This window comes from Musa acuminata, chromosome BXJ3-10 (assembly GCF_036884655.1).
Source record: "Musa acuminata AAA Group cultivar baxijiao chromosome BXJ3-10, Cavendish_Baxijiao_AAA, whole genome shotgun sequence".
Lineage (NCBI taxonomy): Eukaryota > Viridiplantae > Streptophyta > Magnoliopsida > Zingiberales > Musaceae > Musa > Musa acuminata.
Genome location: NC_088358.1, coordinates 22,588,166 through 22,609,737, shown reverse-complemented (window position 1 = coordinate 22,609,737; position 21,572 = coordinate 22,588,166). Strand labels below are relative to the sequence as shown.

The 21,572-nt window shown below is 36.1% G+C and overlaps 3 protein-coding genes across 9 annotated transcripts; 1 reads left to right on the top strand and 2 right to left on the bottom strand.

The window, feature by feature from the left end:
• The first annotated feature begins 2,960 nt into the window (after window positions 1-2,960).
• Window positions 2,961-6,769, top strand: LOC135650470 (uncharacterized). 4 transcript variants are annotated; one of them, XM_065169831.1, is made up of 4 exons: window positions 2,961-3,222; window positions 3,717-3,745; window positions 3,857-4,294; window positions 5,623-6,769. In XM_065169831.1, exons 3-4 carry the CDS (start codon window positions 3,893-3,895, stop codon window positions 6,412-6,414), a joined length of 1,194 nt encoding a protein of 397 aa, XP_065025903.1. In that variant the 5' UTR covers window positions 2,961-3,222; window positions 3,717-3,745; window positions 3,857-3,892; the 3' UTR covers window positions 6,415-6,769. The 4 variants fall into 4 exon arrangements, with proteins under 4 accessions (XP_065025903.1, XP_065025901.1, XP_065025902.1 ...); XM_065169832.1 differs by having other exon boundaries at window positions 2,994-3,075; XM_065169829.1 differs by having other exon boundaries at window positions 3,717-4,294.
• Window positions 6,770-8,031: 1,262 nt separating this feature from the next.
• On the bottom strand, window positions 8,032-11,396 carry LOC135650471 (guanine nucleotide-binding protein subunit gamma 1-like). Its single transcript, XM_065169834.1, has 4 exons — window positions 11,022-11,396; window positions 8,577-8,629; window positions 8,444-8,488; window positions 8,032-8,351 (listed from the first exon to the last, which is right to left on the bottom strand). Exons 1-4 carry the CDS (start codon window positions 11,148-11,150, stop codon window positions 8,267-8,269), a joined length of 312 nt encoding a protein of 103 aa, XP_065025906.1. The 5' UTR covers window positions 11,151-11,396; the 3' UTR covers window positions 8,032-8,266.
• Window positions 11,397-13,764: 2,368 nt separating this feature from the next.
• Window positions 13,765-20,910, bottom strand: LOC135582463 (serine/threonine-protein kinase Nek2-like). Of its 4 annotated transcripts, none has more exons than XM_065170366.1 (15): window positions 20,502-20,909; window positions 20,098-20,224; window positions 19,901-19,967; window positions 19,324-19,389; window positions 17,931-17,977; window positions 17,814-17,871; window positions 17,628-17,708; window positions 17,485-17,527; window positions 17,318-17,367; window positions 17,152-17,233; window positions 17,014-17,063; window positions 15,866-15,939; window positions 15,726-15,777; window positions 15,139-15,597; window positions 13,765-14,532 (listed from the first exon to the last, which is right to left on the bottom strand). In XM_065170366.1, the coding sequence occupies exons 2-15, from the start codon at window positions 20,181-20,183 to the stop codon at window positions 13,951-13,953; spliced, it is 1,797 nt and encodes a 598-aa protein (XP_065026438.1). In that variant the 5' UTR covers window positions 20,184-20,224; window positions 20,502-20,909; the 3' UTR covers window positions 13,765-13,950. The 4 variants fall into 4 exon arrangements, with proteins under 4 accessions (XP_065026438.1, XP_065026439.1, XP_065026436.1 ...); XM_065170367.1 differs by having other exon boundaries at window positions 17,814-17,859; window positions 20,502-20,908; XM_065170364.1 differs by having other exon boundaries at window positions 17,628-17,871; window positions 20,502-20,910.
• Between the last annotated feature and the right edge of the window lie 662 nt (window positions 20,911-21,572).

The window sequence follows — 21,572 nt, the reverse complement described above, 5'->3', positions numbered from 1 at the left end:
CCGATTGGAGTGAATCGAGTGCAGGGTGTTAGGGTCATGAGGTGAGGGTAAATTGCCCCATCATCATGACCTGGCCCCAAAGCTAGTTGTCTTACACATTTTTCAGTCGAAATCATTTGAGCTAAAAAACTATGAACCCTTGCCATGACATTTTCTTCCAGCTATGCTTGTCTACAATTACTTGAAGCGTGCACCATTCTCATAATTTTTTGAGTATTTTTATACATTTTTAGATTCAAAATCAAGACTAATTTTTGGATTATTTATGTTCTTCTTTTTTCCTTGTCTTTCACTATTCTCTTAGATTTTTCATGTAGCTTCTCTAGTTGAAGGTACTATATGTGGCAGCATACAAGAAGTTGGCATGATTGCATATCCTGTCCCAAATTGTTGAATTTTATGAAATTGACTTGTTATTGATTTTTAAATCATAACTCCATCTCTGAATGGAATCTGATTCTGTCTGTTGATACAGATTTCTAAGACCTACTAAATGTTGATTTTGTGATTTTTGGATTTCATTAAGCTATGAATTAATCGTACTTTTCTCAACTCATTGTTGGAAATGTAAACTTTATTTTGAGTTGGGAATGAATGCCAAATTCTCAATTGTGCTTGGATGGTTTATATGATCAAATTTTATATCACTGAAGTAGTAGAGGGAATAAATTGTTATTGTAGTTATTCAATGGAAAGTTTCATACTTCAGAGCAGAAATGTATTGTAGTAAGGTCGGACCATTATGTTAAATTTAGATGATGTTTAGAAGTATTTTTAATCAATGGCAAGATATTAGAAGGTGAGCTTGGTAAGTCAAAGTATAATTTGTGAAATCAGCATAAACTGTCATGCCGAGATTGCACCATGAATTAATATTTCTTTATGATCAATACAGAAATGGCATGCTAAGTATGATCTTTATGCAGCGTTCTTATGTGGTTTATCCGCCTGAGGGTCCTCGCCCTCCATCACTAGAGGAGCTCAGAGAGATGGCTCCAGAAATCAGGCAGAAGAGCAACGGCCAATGAATATTCCACAGTGCAAATTTAGAACAAGAGGAAAAGTCATGTGCTGTTGATAAGTCACTCCACTATCGATCATAAGCCGCTTATTTGCTAGCAAAAGGTTGCTGTTAATTGTGTCTTCAAACTGCAAATAAATGTTTCTTAAGAAGGAAGTTATGCAAGCCTCCAATCCCTAGCTTGTTGTATTTTGGAGCTTATCTGTAGTTTCTCACAATCATCTGCAGTGTCTTGATGACCAAAATAATACAGTTCTGTTCAATCATAAATTGCATTGTTGGCATGTGGAAATAGTTTGGCTGAGGGAAGAGGATATGAAAACAGAGGATAGTTAGGAAGTTGTCAGATAATAAGTTGAGATATAACCATGATTTCTTGGAGCTCCCTAGGGTCAAGCTCACTTTGAAATGCTATTTCACTGCCAATTATCCCATATTAATGTGAGTAAATAGGAACTTAGCCTTTTATATCAAGATAATCTTGTTGTAGAAAAGATTATATATTGAGGTTATCTGATCACCCAAGCAGCAAACAAGCAACCCTATTATGATATCAATACACATACTTCAGGATCAATGATATCATTATGAAAGTTAAAGCAAAAGTAGTAGTTGTACCTAGCAATTGAATCATTTAAATTATTTAGCCTAGTTAATGAGTCAGTTTGCTCACTCTGATGAAGAAGTAATAGTGTCTTGCACCAAAAGACAGTCCATTGTTCATGGAGCATTGCAGATCCCAATCTGGCACAATGGTTGCGTTACACAAAAGAAAAAGAATTGTACCTCAAGCCATCATTAAACATGAAGTTTTATGGTACATTCATCAATTGGAACTTAATGTCCCCACCCATTCAGATGTGACATTCAAAGGTGATGATGATATGCTTTCACATGAAAATGGCTATCTATTTTGATTGTGTTGGGTTTCTCCATCTTGCATTGTTGGAATTTGAACTATTTGGCACATACATTTAACTCATGCAATTTTGTAGTTGCTTTTTGGGATTTTGTTTTTGATATGGATCTTGTGGACATGGGATATCATATCTTTTATTTCACTAGATGTAATAATACAAAAATGATGTTATGAAATTATTTATGCTATTCGGGTACTATCAAATCTTGCAAACTTTGCTTTGAGCCTTTGAACTCTGCTATTCTCTTGTCAATATAAATGTTCAACAGGGATCAATATGAAAGCTTTTTTTCCCAAAAGATGTACTCCATGAAAAGGACATTAAATCCATTTTTTTTTATTTTCTTGATCAAATTACGAGACAGTGATAACTTAATCCAATAAAAAAGAAATTAAATTTCTTTTCATTTATTGGTTCACTCTAAATTGTGACCAAAACAACCCATATCATTAAAAAAACAGCAATTAACATAATTAGTATTCATCCCTAAGATGATAGATATGCATTTATCTTTTAGTTATATATTACCTCTTATAATTAATTATCTTTAGCATTTCGATTTATACATTTTTAATCATTAGCATTCTAATTCATACATTCTCAAAAGTTACGAATCTTATATTTATAAAAATATAATATTTAATTATATTTCTTCTTACGTCGTTGATTCTGTAGACGGAAATACTACTAAGACAACACATGCCCAATGATAAATCTTATGATATTTCCATCAACAAAATCGACGATATGTAGAGAAATAAAATTAAATATTTTATATTTATAAGTATAAGAATTCTAATATAATATTTAAAAATATAGGATTGAGATATTAAAGATAGTTAATTATATAGATAATCTATAATTAACTTAAAATAAATAAATAAAATTATTTAATATATATATATATATAACGAAAAAAAGAGGAAACAAAATTATATTGATATATAATTTAACTATTAGATAATGACAACCTAAGATGATAAAAAGCAGGCTTTTTTTTCCCCCTTTTTTGTGTTTTCTTCTGATCGTGACCAAAACTGCCCATCTCATGAACAAATAGCACGCAGTGTTTCCCAAGAATACGCGGACCCGGCTCCAAAAAGACGCATCACAATCCGTTCCCGACTGCCTTCGGTCGGTCTCCGATTGTTCTCTCCGATATTGTTCAATCTTTTTCGGGTCTTGAGCATACAAGAACGTGCAAAAGATCCGATCTTTGTGTGCCTTTTGGTTGGAATCGAGACGCTGTTCTTTTTCCCTTCTCAAAATCTTAAATTGAAGGTTGGTTTCGCGAAAAAATCGTGATTTTATTTTATTTCGCGTTTGTGATTATTTTTTTTCGATCATTTTATGCTGGGAGCTGCTACAGATCTTTTATTGGGTGGTCTTTAAGTTTTTTGTGGTGTCTTATTTCTTGTTGGATGGACTTGTATTGGTTTCTTGTGGTAGTTAAATGTTAGCTCACGCCCTCCTCTTCTCATCCGTTTCTTGTTGGGGTCTTTTTGATGAATAGAGTTTGGTATTTCTAACTATTGATTATTTATGTGTTGTTTTGTCATCTTGCAATTGAGTTCTTCAAGAATGATTTACATCTCCTGTTCATCTCGTTGCAAGCTTCTTTTGGCTTATAAAAAAATACTTGCTTACAGCTAATTTTCATTTATTCCAAGATTCGAGTTCCAATATAGATATTTAGTAGTCAGATCTGTTCTTTATAAAGTTTATTACGTTGATATGCTTGGACAAGTTGATTCATTTTGTGCACTTTTCATCAGGTTAGAAAAGAATCTTTCTCAAAGCATCGGTGAGCACTGTGCTTTTAACCTACATTCTGCATCTGGAAATTCCTCAGATACAAAAGGTTTGGACAGAATAATTGATTTTATTGGTTGCCACCTTTTGATTGTTGTAATAGGGTCAAGAAAGGTTAGGCATGTAGGATACCAGAATCATGAAGTTCAAAAAAGGGAATAAGGTAGAGGTTTTGAGAAGAAAAGAGGAGCAGTGTAGTTCTTGGTTCCCTGCTAGAATTTCGTATGTACATGGATACGAGTATACTGTAAGTTATGAGCTATTTCTGACTTCCGATGAGAAACCTGTGGTAGAAACAGTACATGAGGAAGATGTTAGGCCATGCCCACCGCCACTGAATCACAAAGCACATTGGGTTGTTGGCGACATAGCTGAGGTCCTTGATGTCTGTTCCTGGACGATTGGGAAGGTTGTCAAAGTTCTTGAAAATAATCGTGTAGTAATCAAACTCTATGATTCCATCCAACTTAAAGAACATTGTTTGTCTGATCTAAGAGTACCACAAGCTTGGCAGAGCAACAAATGGATTATGACTGACAAGGTAAAAGGCTGATGCTTTGTTTCCCATTCTCCTTTTTCATTCCCAGTTTTCTGCTTCATCTGTTATAACTGTCTCCTTGGTCCTTTTGGTATGATTTTGTTATGGTTACAGTTTTAATTTAAATGGCTACAAAGTTTTATGCTGAAATTGCTGAAAGATTCTTCTTTCATTTGTCAATTGCTATAGTTTGTTTGTGTGAGTTCAACTCTTAAGTTGTGCTGGAAAATTTATAGGATATGTTGTATTGCTTATCTTTTCTATTCTCGAGAGGTATTTAGATTAAATTATCTTCATGTCATGCTATTTATTGCTGATCATATATCCTTAGCTGTCTCTTTGGTTTTCTAGCCATATTAAATCACAATGTTGTGCACAATATCCAGGACAAATGTGTAAAGAACTATCCTTATATACATTGTGTTGCATTCAGCAAGATTTGCATTTAAAATTTCATCTTTGACTATTTTGTTGCTTGCTTGTTCATATTCACAGTACAATTTTACTTTAGTACCATAGGTATACTTTCCTGGTTCTTGTTGCTTTAATTAATCATTAGCTAGATCTTGTCAGTTCATAGTAATGCGTAAAGCAGTCATTTTCTTGGTTGGTAGCTTCTTATAGATTATTTATGTGCTTGAAGCTTCCTGCTTGTATGACACAAGAAGGTGGGGACAAAATCATGTTTGATTGCTTAATGCTGGAAGAAAATTGAAGGCAAAACTTCATGGTGATCCTTAAAAGTATTAATCATGTCATGTATAAACATTCTTCTAGTTTGTCATATGATAGAGTCATTAGTCAAAAGCTCTTATGTGGAGTAAAACGAATGTTGATCCACTGATTGTTGCTTACTTCTAAAAGATAATGTTAATTCATGTGTGGTACGAGTGCCAATTATGGCATTGAAGAAGTTGCTGATCATCTGTATATCGGTTATTGTTAAACTGTAGTCTTTTTTGGTACCTGTTATGCTTAATGCTATTTTGTAACTTTCTGCAAGCTGCATCAGATTATGTTATGCTTAGATTTCATACTAAACATAAAATTCTTTTTCTTAAATTTGATGTTATGCTTTATTCAACATGTAACTTTTTGGAGACCTCAAGAAATGTCTTGCTATACTCTTTTAAGTAGAGTCTTATATAAGTTCATCCATCACATGAGTGGAATGAACAATTCAGACAGTTATTATGAAATTATGAAAAATAATAATAATAAATGACTTGGGATTCCTTGTTTTGATGCTTCTTATGACTGCAGATGATTTACTTTTTACTATTTTTAGATGTATTTTGTATATATCTGATTAATGGTTCTTGCCCCTTCAGCAAATTTTAGGGAAGCAATTTGGCTATGATTACATCCAACCTAACTCTGATACTGCAAGAAATTTGGTTTGTGGTTCAAGTCAAGTCATTGGCAAACAAGGTTCAACTGGATGGAGATCTAAGCAAAAGGATGTTGGCTGCAGTTCTCCTATTAAATCTGCAAAGAGGAATCTCAACGCCCGATGTGACTTCTCACCTGTTGATTTGGTTAGGGAAAGAGGCTGGAAAAGGAAATCCAGCACAGATAGATCTCACAAGTCGACTAAAAGAGCACTGTCTAAAAAGGTACAAGTAGTTTCTTTCTCGAAAGATAATGTTACTAAAAATTTCCTCCATGAATCCAGTAAAGACAGACTAGCTATGTGTCGTCAGATAAATGCTGATGAGGGGTATATATACAATCATGCTTTGAATTCATCTTCGATACCTTTGGCAGTTAGTGAAGACAATAATGGATGCTCTGTTGCTAGTTGTAGTGGTAAAGAGTATCCAGGTCATACTTTTCAAAACCTCAAAAAACACTCTGAGGATACTGCATTTGATAGTTTGGGTGATGCCATGTCATCATGTCCATTAGGAGGAGGAAAAGAGTACGAAACTGAATTTGGGGATGAATTGACTGCTAATGTCCATGAACTAGAGCTATATGCATACCAATCTACTGTGAAAGCTTTGCATGCCTCTGGTCCATTGAGTTGGGAGCAGGAATCACTACTAACAAATCTTCGTCTCTCTCTCAATATCTCTAATGAAGAACATTTGCTTCACTTGAGGCACCTATTATCTGCTTAAGTTCTTTGTTCAGCATCATATGGTTCTTAAGGTATATGTCTAACCTTCTGCAGAGCTCGTCTCGAGAATTAGAATTTACATAGTTGCGATCTATTATTAAGGAAGGAATTGATAACATTAGCCAACAAGAATGCTGGAGTTTCTTTAAACAATTTCTTCTATTCTCATTTTGTAATATATATGTAAATTTTTCTTAATGCATTGAGCACTTCTTTTTGCAATAGCTTAACATTTTCTGATTTTAAACAGAATCAATGCTGTTGTAATTATGAAATAAGAGCAATTGTGGTGCTTCTGATATTTATTTTTTCAGCTGAGTTATATTATTTGGAGGATTTTAGACTGTTTAGAAGCAGTTATGTCTAGTATCTGTTGGAAAGATTAATGCTGTTTGCCAGATAATTATGAAACCATAATCTTACTCCTGTGAATCTCTTATTTTGGTTAAGAATCTGAATCTTGTATATTATCTTTTAGGTTTTGCAAAACTTTTGTATCATCTCTTGTAATATGGTTAAACCTCTTGTAATATGGTCATTGTAACAGCTGCCTTGCATACATTTGACCTCCTCGATAGCAGATTTGGGCATTTGAAATGCCTACATTTTATTATTTGTTATGCATTCAACATCTTTTGCACACACCATCTTTGTTGTCCATGCATGATTGTTTATGGATCATTTGGTGCTTTAGAACAGTGTGGTGAAGAAAAATAAGAACAGGGCACAGTGAAAAAGTGAGTTCTCAATGACTTACAAGTTCATTTTAGTATTTGAACTTTGCCAGCAAACTTTCCAAAATGTGCTGTTAGTTTGGAGACAAGAATTAAAATGGACTGCCTACACTTGAAGTCAAAGAAATGTGCTCCAAATATCATCAGACAGCATGCCCTTTGTGGACAGTGACATCAACTCTTGACTGTGAATCCTAATTATTGATCATAATTCATGTATTATCTATGTAATGCCCACTCTGTTGATGCCACATCAAGCCAAGAATCTTCTCTTTATTTTTTGAGAGAGAAACTTTTGCATCTTGTTACATCAGCATCCAGAACACATGGCCTAAACTTTGTGGCCTGTTTGGGAAATTAAAGCATGAAAAACTGAACACAACAACATAGTCATGCTACTCAGACCTCTCAAATAGTGTGTTATTGAGATTGATGCAAGCTCACTTGCCCAAAAAATACATGCTCTGCTGATATATTATGTTGACTTACTGGTTTACCAGATGGATTCTTGCATACAGCCACCATGATATCTCAAATGGATTTAAGGCCAAATACAGTAGACATTATTTTCAGCAACAATGCTTGGTTGTGTGGCATAAAAAAGACTACTGCATCTTTAAGATTCCATAACAATTTGATGAAGTTTCTTCTAAAATGAAGCATGCCAGAATAATTCAACTCAAGAAACCAACTTGATACAATTCTAAACAGCCCAAATGAGAAATGAAAATTGCCAAAATGCTAAGTTTATTATTATTGTTATGTTTATTGTGGTAATTCATTTAGCAACACCATCACTGACTTGGAAAATCTTTTATTCTGTCAATTCAGCACCACAAAAATTGAAACCCAGGAAATATGGGTAAGGCAGACAACTCCGACACTGCAGGGAGAAATATGTGACTCTTTAAGAGGCTAAGAATCGAGTACGAATTGACTCGATCCGAGATCTCAAGACAAAAATGTCACAAACATTTCTAGGAAAAAATCTCTGAAACTGCAAAGTACATAATGATGCTCAATCTCGAAACAAATTTGTATTTCCAACATATCTTCCATTGATATCGTGTCAACGGTGTAAATAACAAAAGATCATGTTACCTCCCCTTTCAATTTGAATCAGAGTATCCAGCATCTGCAACCTTGCGTATCTTGAGGTCCCTCGAACCAGCGATCCCAAGATGTGTTTGCAGGTCCTGTTGTTCTGCAGATAAAATATATATATTGAGTTAGGGTTGGACACTACGCACTGCTTGTTTTTTCAGCATAGATACGAGAGATAGATTTGTAGATTACTCTGGGAGTAGAGGGTCTGGAATGCTCTCTACTTTGAGCAGAAATCTGCTTGGAAATCAAACTATGACATCAGTTACTAAGAAAGTAATATGATCTACACAATATTCAATTTGAATTGCATTTTCATACATACTCTTGCAATCCAGCAGACAGTTTCTCCGTTTTCTCAAGCTGTTGGAGCTCTTCCTGTTCAGAATCAATTTCAGTAAAAGGGTTAAGAAGCAGGAAAATACATTCAAGAGAAAAAGGTGCATTTCTGTGAATTTTTGGACTATTCCAATGCCGATACGAATAAAATAGGTGAATGGAGGGAGAAATAAACCATTAATAGGACCCAGGTGTTCTCACAAACTTGGAAAACTAGACGAAATCAGATTCGAACATTGGTACATTTAACACAAGCATATCGTATTCAAGTAATTTGCTTGTAACATAATTTCTAACTGGTGACGAGATGTTCTTCTACTTTATGCAAAGTTTGTGTCATTGATAGACTATAATGCCAATGTAAATTCAACATAGTAGCCTTTATCCGCCATGCATATAACTAATGACATGTAGTACTATCTATGTTACATATGTTCATGGATGGAATAGTAACCTAATCTAAAGATGCATCATAGTGATGTTTATCAATTACAACTAATGGTACTCGAGAGAATTTAACTACTAATCAAGTAAATCTAATCATACTAGCAGAATTTTTGTGAAGCCATCAAGTTGATTAGCACAGAAGTAGCACATTTGGGTTTTCTGATTCCTTTATTATGGCTCAACTTAAAGATGTCTTCATAACTAACGGTTTTTCCTCACACCGTGGACTCTGAGAGATCTATCAACTTCAAAACAGTTTGAAAAGGCAAACCAGCATAAAAGTCTGTAACTTCATTTGTGACTGGTGCAAAATTATTTAGGTAACTTTCCAGGCATCATACAAAGAAGGTGGATGCCCTCAATTTTTATCTGTCTAATTTAGACTGATACAAAATGGTGGCTTCCAGTGAATAGATTTTCACAACTGGAAATAAAAGAGAGAAGTAACAACTTGAGAAACAGAAGAAATATAGATAGATTCAACAGCCTTCAACCATGAAAATTGTACTCCTTTTGCAATGGCATAATCTATGCAAACAACTTACAATTAAGTCCTACTTTTCTCATCAGGATATTGTACTAATAAGACATCTAGGTCTAGCACAAAACTGACCAACAAGCATAATATGATTTGAACCCTTTGGAGGAACCAATCTGCTGTCAACTGAAAAATATAAAGGTGAAACATAAAGTAACATAGCTTGAAGACTCATGCAACCAAATTTAGCCCGAACTTGACCAAATATAAAAAAATAAAAATAAAAAATAAAAAAATCCAAGTAAAACATATATGCATGCACTCAAGAGGTCAGGCAGTTTAGCAACTGGGTGAACAAACAGGGTTAGCTTGGTTAGAATGAATTAAGCAACCCGGAAAACACATATTTCGTCCATTTGACAGCTTAAAAGTAGTAGCAAACTTTCCAAGCAATTATTTACTTGTAAGGCACAAAGATGATTAAGAAATTTCATCATATTATGATGAACAAGTATCGAATAGATGTCAATTGTGGTGCAAGATCTCACATATATAACATATGGTTTAGTTAATGATAACATTCCCTAGCCCTTTGGAATTAAATGGTGATTAATAAATAGCAACACCATGGACGTGGCTGATGCCTCAACTATACATCTGCAATGTGCATACATCGCATCATGGACTTGAATGATTCCTCAACTATATATCTTACAAATGTATAGGTTGGTTAATTTAACTCATTTCCACATATAAGCATTTCCTTGTAATGAAGCGTAATTGAAGGATTCATTGATGTTAATTTTCTTTGGTGGAGACTACTATTGTTTGCTCATCTTCATAGATCACTCATAACATTTCATGTAAGAAAAATCTGATAAACCACATGCAACCTTCCAGTGGCACTTGTGGAACATCAAACCAAAATAATACTACTAAAAACATGAGAACTCATTTTCAAGCTCATCAGAACCAATTCTGAAGATTTTCAAGAAAAGATCCTATTCGTGTACTATTACGTATTAAATGATGATTGCAGTGCAGAGCAGCATTCAAATAAATCACCAAAATGTAGGTTCAGAGCTCCAATCAAACCAAACCAAATTGCCTTACCAGCACAAAATTAGAATTCTTTTCTGCATCAGTGCGTGTGTGTTTGCAGATAATCGACCGCTTTTGGTTCGAGGGTCTCAAATTTGCTAACCAAAATTGTGAACTCTAAAGCAATGATCTTGAGAAGTAAAATAGATGCCATGATCAAATCTTTCCAGTGCGCTCACACAGAACTACGGGATAACATCCACAGTCACCCGATCCCACCTCCAAAAAAGATCCTTTAAGTGGAAAGCGGAACAAAAGGCCTCTGAAGTTATCCAAAACGCTTAAAAAAGGATAAAAATTCTTTCCTTTTAATTTTCTTCGGTATATTTCTTTTCCACTAGGGAATTGGAGGCCAAAAATAGGTAGGGAGAGAGGGAGGGAGGGAGCGAGGGAGAGGGAGTTTACTTCCAGGGATCGAGATTCTTGCTCCAATCGCTTGACCTCCGCCGAGATCCGGTGCTTCCCTCTGGTGTCCGACGGCGCAGGGGCGCTTCGACCGATTACGGGGGTCGCTTCCGCCCGGTTCGCCTGCATTCCAATCGTCAAATAGCTGATCGCACCTGTTCCTAGTCGTACAAATCCAAATGGACGCAGCAATCGAGGTCAGGAACAGGGACAGCAGCGGATCTCTAAGGGTCCACCGTGTCTCCTCCTCCGACTCCTCCCCCTTCGGCTTCACATCCCTCCATGGCATCGACGGATCGAGCAATATCTATAGGAAAGATCTCTTTTTGGCTTTTGAACGACGCGTGAAGGACCAGCTCTCCTCGATCTTTCTCGATGCCTTCCCGAAGAACAAAAATATTATTGCGGTGCTCGATTGGTTGACTGGTTTTGACTCGACCAGTGGCTTGCACCTCATGTGGGACCCATGTGACTCAGCACTTCGTCCCATATACGACAGGTATGTAAGACGGGTGCGCCGAAAAGACGTAGAGAAAGTATTACCCTTGAAAGAGAAATTAGAAGGCAAAAGTTGCATATATGTATATACATTCAATATGTAATTGACTGATTTTTATAGATAACTTCTAATATGATTTCTATATTTATGTTTTAATTTATGTAAAAATTTAACCTAAATTAACTCAATTTTTGACATATTTTGAGCATTGTTTGTGTGAAGAATGGGAGTCATTGCACATGTATCATATTGTGAGCATTTACAGAGATGATGATGGCATGCAGAAGAATTGAAGAGGCTACATTTAACATAACCATGTGAAAATTAAGCTCATACAAATACATACATAGAAGATTCAGGACCCCTAAGAAAGGATGCTTTTATATCAGAAGAATGTGTCAGAAACTCAAAAGAGTACATCCATGCATGCATGCATGAAGCTGCTTCACAACTTCATCTAAATGATTGAATAAAACAAGATATGTGCAAAAGCATAAAGAAGAGAACAAAGGACATGGAGATAAACCCTAAGGAACTTGGCACATATGATACACCTCATACTAGCTGTGAAATCTATAGAACTGGTTGAATGCCAGTAGAATTAGCTCCGCTCCATGCATTTGAACTCAAAGTTCTTTGAACCACATAAAGTAGGGAATCCACAACAAGTTACAGAGAGAGGGACAAACTAGGTTTTAGGTTTACAGTGTTTCAGTATCATAGGATTAGAGTTGCAGTTTGTAGGACAAATGGTTGGATAAAAGCCATTGTTCTGATGGAGGACAAATATTTTAGCATAGGTTACATAAACAATGTTGAAGGTAACTAATGCAGCAATACAATATCCATCCCTATACAAACAAAAAAAGTAGGGTTGTAGACAAAGACTTTGGAGTGCATGTGCTCCAGGGTGGAACATTGACCTAACTGGTCAACCGCAAAACTTTGTTATCATGCAATATGCAGAGACTGGATGATGGCTGATCAAAGGTGGTGAACATTAAACACAAGACAATAAGTCTTGGCTTTTGATTTGGCATGGACAAAACTATTGTGTATGTGCAAGTTTGAATTATTTCTAAGGCTAGTGGTGTATACAAAGGTAGTCAAATCTAAAAAACTTCTTTTGACCACATGGTTGGTGCATGAGACAGTGTATGTGTGATGCATTCCAGACAATAAGAGGTTGGGGTAACATGATCCTTAGATCATGCTGACAAAGAATTTGTCTTCTCCTAGATTGAGTCAAATAAGTACAGATCATTTGATTTCCTTAATTGAAGATTTTGAATTATATATATATGTATATATATATATGTATATAAATATATATATGTATATATATATATGTATATATATATATATACATATATATATATACATATATATATATATACATATACATATATATATACATACATATATATATACATACATATACATATACATATACATATATATATACATACATATACATATACATATACATATATATATACATACATATACATATACATATACATATATATATATATATATATATATATATATATATATATATATATATATATATATATATATATATATATATATATATATATATATATATATATATATATATATATATATATATATATATATAGAGAGAGAGAGAGAGAGAGAGAGAGAGAGAGAGAGAGAGAACTAATTTAATGGCCTTGTATATTTTGTTGATGTTGTTTTACTTTGTCTGAAAAAGAATTTTACTTGTCCTGCAAAACAGCTGCTCCACCACTGTCATCACACTATTACACATTTGATGAGTGAGGTATTAGAACATACAATTCACATGAACAAGAAGGGACCAAGTTACATTTTGTTTGCACACAAGCAACAAAATCTATATTCTCAAATATGCTATATTTGAGCTCAGTTCAGTAGATCAACTTGCTATATTCTCAAACATTAGTTAGGATGTGCAGAGACATCAGGACATGGAGACTCAGCAGGCACACTGGATTCTCATAATAAATCACAATTATATCAGGGCAAGGGCTCATAACAGCAGGCACAGTGATGACAATTATATCAGCCTGCACCATCAAAACATCTTCTTAGCTTGTACCATCTTCTCAGTTTTTACAGGTGACTCATCCTCTATTAACTCAGGAAAGGGATATCAGGATCCAAGCTCCATGGTCTCCCAAGCAACTGCACCTGAAACTTTTGAAGACTCAAGACAAAATGAACTTTGTCAACAGGAAATGATGGTAAAAAGGCCATGATAATATTGAAATCCGTAATACATGCATTGTTCGAAGAGAATCAGCAGCTAATCTCAACCTAAATTGTCAGCCTATTGTGCTAGAGCTATCTCACATCACAAAACCGATGCAGGAATTTTGAGACCTGAGTGTCAAAAGTATGGTACATGAGGGCAAAGACATGGAGTTATGGTATAGTTTCTTTAAAGCTCTTTGTTAACCAAATAGCAGTTTCTCGAGGGGAGACCTTCTCAGGACCAAATGGCTTCAATAAGACCCCTAACTCTTCATATCTCTCCTGTTGCAGCAACTGAGCACTGAATTCGAGCAATCCCTCTAAGGCCTCTGCACGCTGCTGGTAAGATGAGGTGTCAAACCTCCGTTGCCTTGATTCTGATGATCCTCGGCTTGAAGCATCTGCAGCTGTAGGATTTCGATCAGAAGAATCACTCCCATTGTCACCTTCAGTTCGGAAGATTTGGATGGTACATTTGTCTTTGGTGATGGAACGGTCTCCAGAGTTCGGAGTGGCTGAGAAAGAGCCATGAGCTGAAGAGAGCTTATGGAAAGAGAAAAGGGGATCTTCAGATGAGGCTAATGGGAACTCTGCAATTCTGTCTATTCGAGGGGAGTTGACTGACACATCAGGGGATTCCACTCGATGGAGAATGTTGAGATTGCATTTAGGACGGGTTTCAGATGTAAGCAAAGGAAGAGATGCTCTTCGAGTGGTCTGACCAGTTCTATCTGCTGGAGTTCGTGATGCAAGCTGCGTCAGAAGTATAATTAGCTGTTGTGAGTACAGTTAATAAATAAAATTGTATAACTACAAATTGTGCAATTTAAATACTAGGATGACACATTTATCCAAGAAATTTGGTCATGTGATTTAAAGCATTTCAGCTTGCAAAAACACTAAACAGATTACAGAGAGCTGATATGTAACCACAACTGCTGATAGTGAACTTAATCTAAATAGAATGAGGAAAAGAAAATCTTTCATCAAAATTGAGCAAACAACAATAAAAATGTTAAATCTTATAATTCCTAGAATAGCAACCATAAAACTCACGTTGTTACATTCCCCCATGAGAATAACATGTTAATGCAATTTATTGTTGCTAAGAGATCTTTCATGTGTGGCCATTAGAAGAAACACTACAAACATATGTGCATACTGAGGCAGTATATACAGAAAAATAAGTATTTGATTTGATGTGCATCTTCTGTGCAAAAACAGAAGTTTCTACAATCAGGATAAGAAAAGAATATTCTATATTTAAAAGCTAAAGGTGAAAATATTCTAGTAAAGAAGAATATGGTCATTATGTTTAATGATTAATAAACATATGAGCAGGAGTTTTTATGGTCATACCGGTTCACTCTTTGGTCCAGGGTGCAATGCCTTTGAGGACTCTACTTGCATCATCGGAGTTGTGAAGGTTTTAGGAGCATATCTTGGGGTCTTCAGGGTACTTGAGCGCTTCTCATGGATTCCTTTGTCAATAACACTCTCCCCAACTTGACTGCTACCAAGTGAAAGATGCTTTATTCTTTGGTTCAGATAAATGGGGAAATCTTTAATAGTCTGAGTTGAACTTAGGGAGTCCTGCTCCACAGTCTTGTTCAGATTCAAGATCCTCTCATTGCCTAAAGAATTTCTTTTCTCCCTGTTCCTGTACATGAAATTGTCTTCATCATCTTGAAATCTAATTTTTCTGATGTGATTGCTTGTAACTTGGTGGATAGGAAGCATATTCCGTGTAGGGCTAGACTTTAGATTGACTTGGAGCACATAAGGTTGAAGATGTGGATGCTTGAGTAGTTCTGCAGCCTGTTGACATGAACAGTCACATGAACTCTATTGGTCTCAAAAGTACTATGGTAATGAAACTACATACAGAATCATAAATACTAAAGAAGCTTTCAGAACTTAAATATACTGCTAATCTATGTACGTACACTTGGCCTATGTTCCGGGCTTTTTCTTAGCATGCTTCTAATAAGTCCCCTACTGCAGACAGTAATCAAGTTATCTCACGATCGCAATCCTCTGATCTAATATTTGGAAAAAGAAAAAGAAAAGAATAAACAGGGCATACAATGCACCAGAGTATGAACTTGGTAAAGGAGCCACTATGGACTTGTTAATTTTGTTTATCAAAGCCTGCATATCCTGTATAACAATAAACCATAGGTAAATCTCAAGGTAAGAGACAATGTAACAAAAAAATATAATGTAAATTGGATGATACATTTTAAAATTAAATAAAAATAACAAACAATCACCACTCATGCTTTTCAGAATTTAAATCGGACAAAACCGTCTAAGTTCATGCATTACTTTCAGCTACAGTCAGATTGATGTGGGAAATCCAGATCACCAATTAAAAAAATTTACTACATCTATCATGCAGAAAAAAAATGCAAAGTTGGGTGACTGTTGATGCAGCAAATAAAGGATGAAGGATAAGGTGGGTAGTGAAGAAATCAGATAACATGAAATGCAAAGGCTTGGAATTTTTTTTATTTTTTATAAATTTTAATTATCAAAATACTCGAAGTATATATTGCTATTAAAATTAACAGATGGAAGGGGGTGATATGTTAATTTACTGTCAGGATCAAATTGAACATCCTAAAGGGTGATATAATAACATATATTATCCGTTTAGAAAAAATTAAGCAATATTCTCGTGTATATTTAATCTGTATCCACTATCCTGGCACATATTCATAACCATATGCATCCTAAATAACATGGTACTAGCCTACTAGGTTTTCGTATCATGTCTCGAAGCAGAAAGAATTTTCCCATTGAATTTCGTAAAAGGTCAATTCAGTACATATCATTGTAAGAAGATATATTACCTATACTGAACAAGAGAGCATGAGACTCACAACATGAAGTTTTGTCCATCTTTCTTTTTATTTGAAGAAATAAAAAATACATGCTCTTGTATGACCACTAGAAGGAATTGTCATGATGTCATCAATTGTAATATAGCTAACAAACAGGAAATAAATATTTAGCAAATAATTATTTGAGACTAAAGATTATTTACTAGAAATTTAAGAAGACAGAACAGTTTGTACAACAACACACAAAATCAAATTGCACAACACTGTCCATGATAACAAAGTCAAAGGTTCTTTTGACATATAACTAGATCTCAAAGCCCAGTCAATATGGATGACAATATTAAAGCAATTTATTTGCAAATTGACATTCACATTTGATCAAACTTACAAAAGCTTTGAATGCAGCCTTTAAAGCAGTCATCTCGTAGATACAGCAGCCTGGATAATTAAGAAATTTATGTAAAATGCTAATTAGCTTGGGGATGCTGAAAATGGCACCTCTGTAACCCAAACGTGTGAGATTTACCTAGAGACCAGATATCAGACTTAGAACCATAAGGTATGTCCGCAAGAAGTTCTGGGCACATATAACAAGGAGTTCCAACAACCTGAATCAGGAACCAACAGCTCTCAGATATAAACAATGATATAAAACTTTTAAATGCATTGTTTTAAGCAGCTTTTGCACTCACAGAACATGCCAGATCATCTGAGTTTAAAATTTTAGCAAGCCCAAAGTCACCTGAAGAATGACACAGTTTTAAAATATCATGTCAGCTAAAGTTTCTTGAGTTTAAACTCATCAGTAAAATAATATTCAGCATAATGAAGATAGTAGATCAACTTAGAAGGAACTTACCAAGACGTATGCTTTGATCTCTTGTAAGAAATATGTTTGAACACTATAAAACAGCGTTGCAGCATATTCAGTAAACATAAACTTCAAATTTATTCTACTATTACATAAATAGAATACCCATTAGTATTCACAACACAACTTACCTTAACATCACGGTGAAGAATATGATTCTTATGTAAGTAATCAAGTGCCATAAGGAGCTGGACTAACCACTTGCAAAGCTTCTGATTGCAGTTGACAGAAAAAATATTGAGGATGCATACAAACATATGCAGAAAGGAAACATTTATTTTACAGAAGTACACTAGACTGTTGTCTATATAAACAACCTCCTCAGGAAAAAGATGCCCATTGGCCTTCTTTATAACTTCAGCCCTGTGAGTAGATCTAAATGTCACCAGAAATGAATTTACAATATATAGATTTAACTTAAAAACAGAACTTACATATCACCTCCCTCACAATAACCTATTACAATGCACACATAGCAGCCCTGAAAGAAGGCAAAATAAGCAAAGCCATCACAAGATAATAAACCACGTAGAAACACAGTAAATCATCAACATCAACACAAATATGAATATCATCCAACCAATATATTGAACTTGGAAAATAGAACTATATCAGTTGAAATTGGAAAAGGGCTATAAAAAGAAGATATATTACGCAACCACAAGCTTTAGGTTTGAATTCTCAAAATGCAGTAATAACTAGATTTCCTGGTGAGATTATCATTAAATGGTACTTTAAAACTTCAAACATCATTTTTTGTATATTTGATGGAAAAAAACAAGAATACATTACTCTAATAAATTTATCTATAAATTTCTGTTTAAACATGTATAATGCAGGTGCTCCTCGAGGAGCATATACAACATCAACTGCATTATATGTCATAATTGTATCACCAATTTTTTGTTAAACAGTTCTGTCAACAGAACAAAACCTCAATTGCCTCAGGCACTACGATTATTTAGAAATAATTTTCTTTTGTCCATTTTGTGCCTTTTATGGGATTTTAGAGCCACCAAGGTTAAAGCATGAGACTGGAGAGGTGACCATAGGACCTCAGTTTTTCTCATCCAACTTCCTTGCCTAACCAATCTGCTGCATTTTTCCATGGATAAGCAAGGCAATGCGTAGGAAAAGTAGAGTCCAGTCAGATAATATGGCAGCAGCATGCAAACTCTGCCAATTTTTTTAACTTTCTTGATTGAGTAGCATGGAGTGGTCCACTTGATTGAGTAGAAGGAAGCCCAGGTGTGGCTTTGGTGCAATCAGTGGATTGGAGTCACTGAAGAAGCACTTAATTCACTCCTGTTCATTAATTAAGCATCATGAAACTTCCAAGCATATCATGATGCAAGAGTATAATCCTATGAAGGAAGCCCAGGTGTGGATTTGGTGCAATCAGCAGATTTGAGTCACTGAAGAAGCACTTAATTCACTCATGTTCATTAATTAAGCATCATGAAACTTCCAAGCATATCATGATGCAAGAGTATAATCCTATGAAGGAAGCCCAGGTGTGGATTTGGTGCAATCAGCAGATTTGAGTCACTGAAGAAGCACTTAATTCACTCCTGTTCATTAATTAAGCATCATGAAACTTCCAAGCATATCATGATGCAAGAGTATAATCCTATGAAACTAGACCTGATAGGAAACATAAATCATCCTTAGAAAATTAATTTAGCTGACATATTTTCATGGCCTCAAAGATTGCCAAATCAAATGTACTGTTTCAAGTAATGAGATATTTCTATTAAGATATGAAAAAAAGTACAAAAGCAGATTCTGTGTTAACTGATCTTCCAGATGGAAGGGAAATTTACAAACCTTTTCAACCCAGGAATCTTTGTATTCCACAATAAATGGATTTCTTACTTTAGAAATAAGCTCCATCTGCAAAAAGGAGGAAGACAAATGAAGGCATGCTCACCAACTTTTCACCACTCATGTAGCATCAAACTAAAGAGAAACTGCAGAATTTTCACCACACCGAAAGCATAACAAGCATTTGAAATCACCACCACCATCATCATCATCTGATCTAAGGCCTTCTTTTTCCCATCAGATATGGGGTCAGCTATAGTGCGCAATTCTAACTCAAGTAGGGCCCACGAAAGAATTGAGTGGACTTTGTGACCAGCCATCAACAGGTAGTCAACATATCAAAAAGTGACGTTGAACTCCCAGAAAAGCAAGATTAGGGGGAAAAGGAACTTTGCCATGATGCGAAACTGAATTGGAAAAGGAAAAAATGTCCCATCACAGGGATTAAAGAGACTAAAACTTGGAGAATGAAGATTGTCATAATCTTTAACGGGGAAAAAGAAGCCAAAGATGAAAAATGGAAAACAAGAATCAATCAGCTGCAAATAATGCTAAACATGGATCAAGTAAAGAAGCTCACCTCCTGGTGGGCAGACCGACGGGTCCGGTCAGTCTGGCGAGCTAGACGGATCTTTTTTAAGACATACCTGCAACAACCCAATGTGGGGAAGAGTTGGACTTAACTCAGTGAATGGAGTAAATTTTGAGAAGAAAGGAGAGGAGATACAGCAAAAGAGAGCTGGAACGGTCAAAGATCGGTTCATTGGCTTTCCTCACCTTTTGTTCTCAACTTTGTGCCGCACCAGTAGAGCAGACCCAAAAGCGCCCTTCCCTATCTGCTCCAAAACCTCATACTGCTCCATTTTAGGACCCTCGCTCGCCCAACCTTTCCTCAGATACGATTCTGCACAATCCACAACATAGAAAAGATCAAAACTTTCCTTTCAACACCAAAACCAAACATTCGAGAAACCCGCAGCTCGTGCTCCACGTGTTCTTAATGAGAGAGATTTTGCTAAGAACAGAAGGTGGAAACCCAAACGCAGATCACTCTTCTTCCCTTTTTTTTCTTCTAGAAAGTATTCAAACACACCTCAAGAGGCAGAGATAGATAGGGAGTTGCCCAAACCAAAATGCATCTATAAAGGAGCAAAAAATCGTAACTTTAACAAAGGTTTTACCTTGATTTAGAACAAGGTTGCTCCGGATTCAAGCCGGAGAGATCTTGATAGAAGAAGAACGCAGAACCGGCTTGCTATGCAGCGAACTGCACTGCTTCGGAGCGGATCGTGCTAGATCTCAGTCAAGAACTCGCATTTGTAGTTGATATCCTGGAAGACCACTATCCCTACTTCTTCATCGACATCATCGTCATCGTCTTCTTCTCCTTCTTCGCCCCATCCGAGACTCGAGTTACATTGAAAAATACTAGAGAGAGAGGCGGCAAAGTGGGCTTAAAAAGAGGATTCGATCGCGTACTTCGATGTCCCTCTCTCTCTCTCTCTCTCTCTCTCTCTTTCTCTCTCTGTCTGCTATGCTTCCTTTTTCTTGCCCCTTTTCTTTTCAGTGTAACAGCAGAAGACAGAGGGGTCTCTCAACAGAGGGGGTGAGTGAACAGTGTCGAGAAGTGTCGGAGAACGCCAAGAACAAGACGCGCCACATGCACGTAGTCATACGGGTACGGAATCCGACCAACCACAGGATACCACGACTTCAAACGTTACTGGGTCCCACTTTCATGGGCTACGCGGCCGATTGCGGTGGGTCTTTTTCCCTGTGTCGTGCTGTGGAGTCACGCGCACAAGCTGTTGCTGGACGGGGAAGAAAGGGCGATGACCCTCATGCGGGTCGACACCCACGGCGTATCGCAATTTACCAATCACGTATCGCCACGTTATCCATACTAGTGGGTCCCACTTGACGTGAACCACGTGGCCTGTTCGAATTGGGTCTCTTCCGGTGTACGTGTTGTGGCGTTCATCCTCACCAGTCTTTCTCCTACCAGCCTATCTCTACCTCGAAATCTACCCGATTCGTGATGTTCGATTATTCGTGGGTCGTAGATCAAGGCCTGAGCAGGCCTCGATCACAGTGCGGGTGAGAAACGGGTAACGTACTACCGGGGTACGAGGAGGCTTTCTTCATATGAGATCTAGCACAATCCTTTTTCGTACACCTTCATCCGACACCCGTTCAAGTACCCGCCATCTGGTGCCGTGTGTCTCAAGGGGCCCAGAGCAAGGCCGCTGCTG

Excerpts from the sequence above, each read along its gene's own strand:
- LOC135582463 (XM_065170364.1), bottom strand. The coding sequence starts at position 20,183 with ATGGAGCAGTATGAGGTTTTGGAGCAGATAGGGAAGGGCGCTTTTGGG. Across the intron at positions 19,390-19,900 it reads GTCGGTCTGCCCACCAGGAG|ATGGAGCTTATTTCTAAAGT; the intron begins GTGAGCTTCTTT and ends TCCTTTTTGCAG. Across the intron at positions 15,778-15,865 it reads AGTTCATACTCTGGTGCATT|TAGGGGACTTATTAGAAGCA; the intron begins GTATGCCCTGTT and ends TACTGTCTGCAG.
- LOC135650471 (XM_065169834.1), bottom strand. The coding sequence starts at position 11,150 with ATGCAGGCGAACCGGGCGGAAGCGACCCCCGTAATCGGTCGAAGCGCC. Across the intron at positions 8,630-11,021 it reads AAGAATCTCGATCCCTGGAA|GAAGAGCTCCAACAGCTTGA; the intron begins GTAAACTCCCTC and ends GATTCTGAACAG. Across the intron at positions 8,352-8,443 it reads CCAGACCCTCTACTCCCAGA|AACAACAGGACCTGCAAACA; the intron begins GTAATCTACAAA and ends TTTTATCTGCAG.
- LOC135650470 (XM_065169831.1), top strand. The coding sequence starts at position 3,893 with ATGAAGTTCAAAAAAGGGAATAAGGTAGAGGTTTTGAGAAGAAAAGAG. Across the intron at positions 4,295-5,622 it reads AATGGATTATGACTGACAAG|CAAATTTTAGGGAAGCAATT; the intron begins GTAAAAGGCTGA and ends TTGCCCCTTCAG.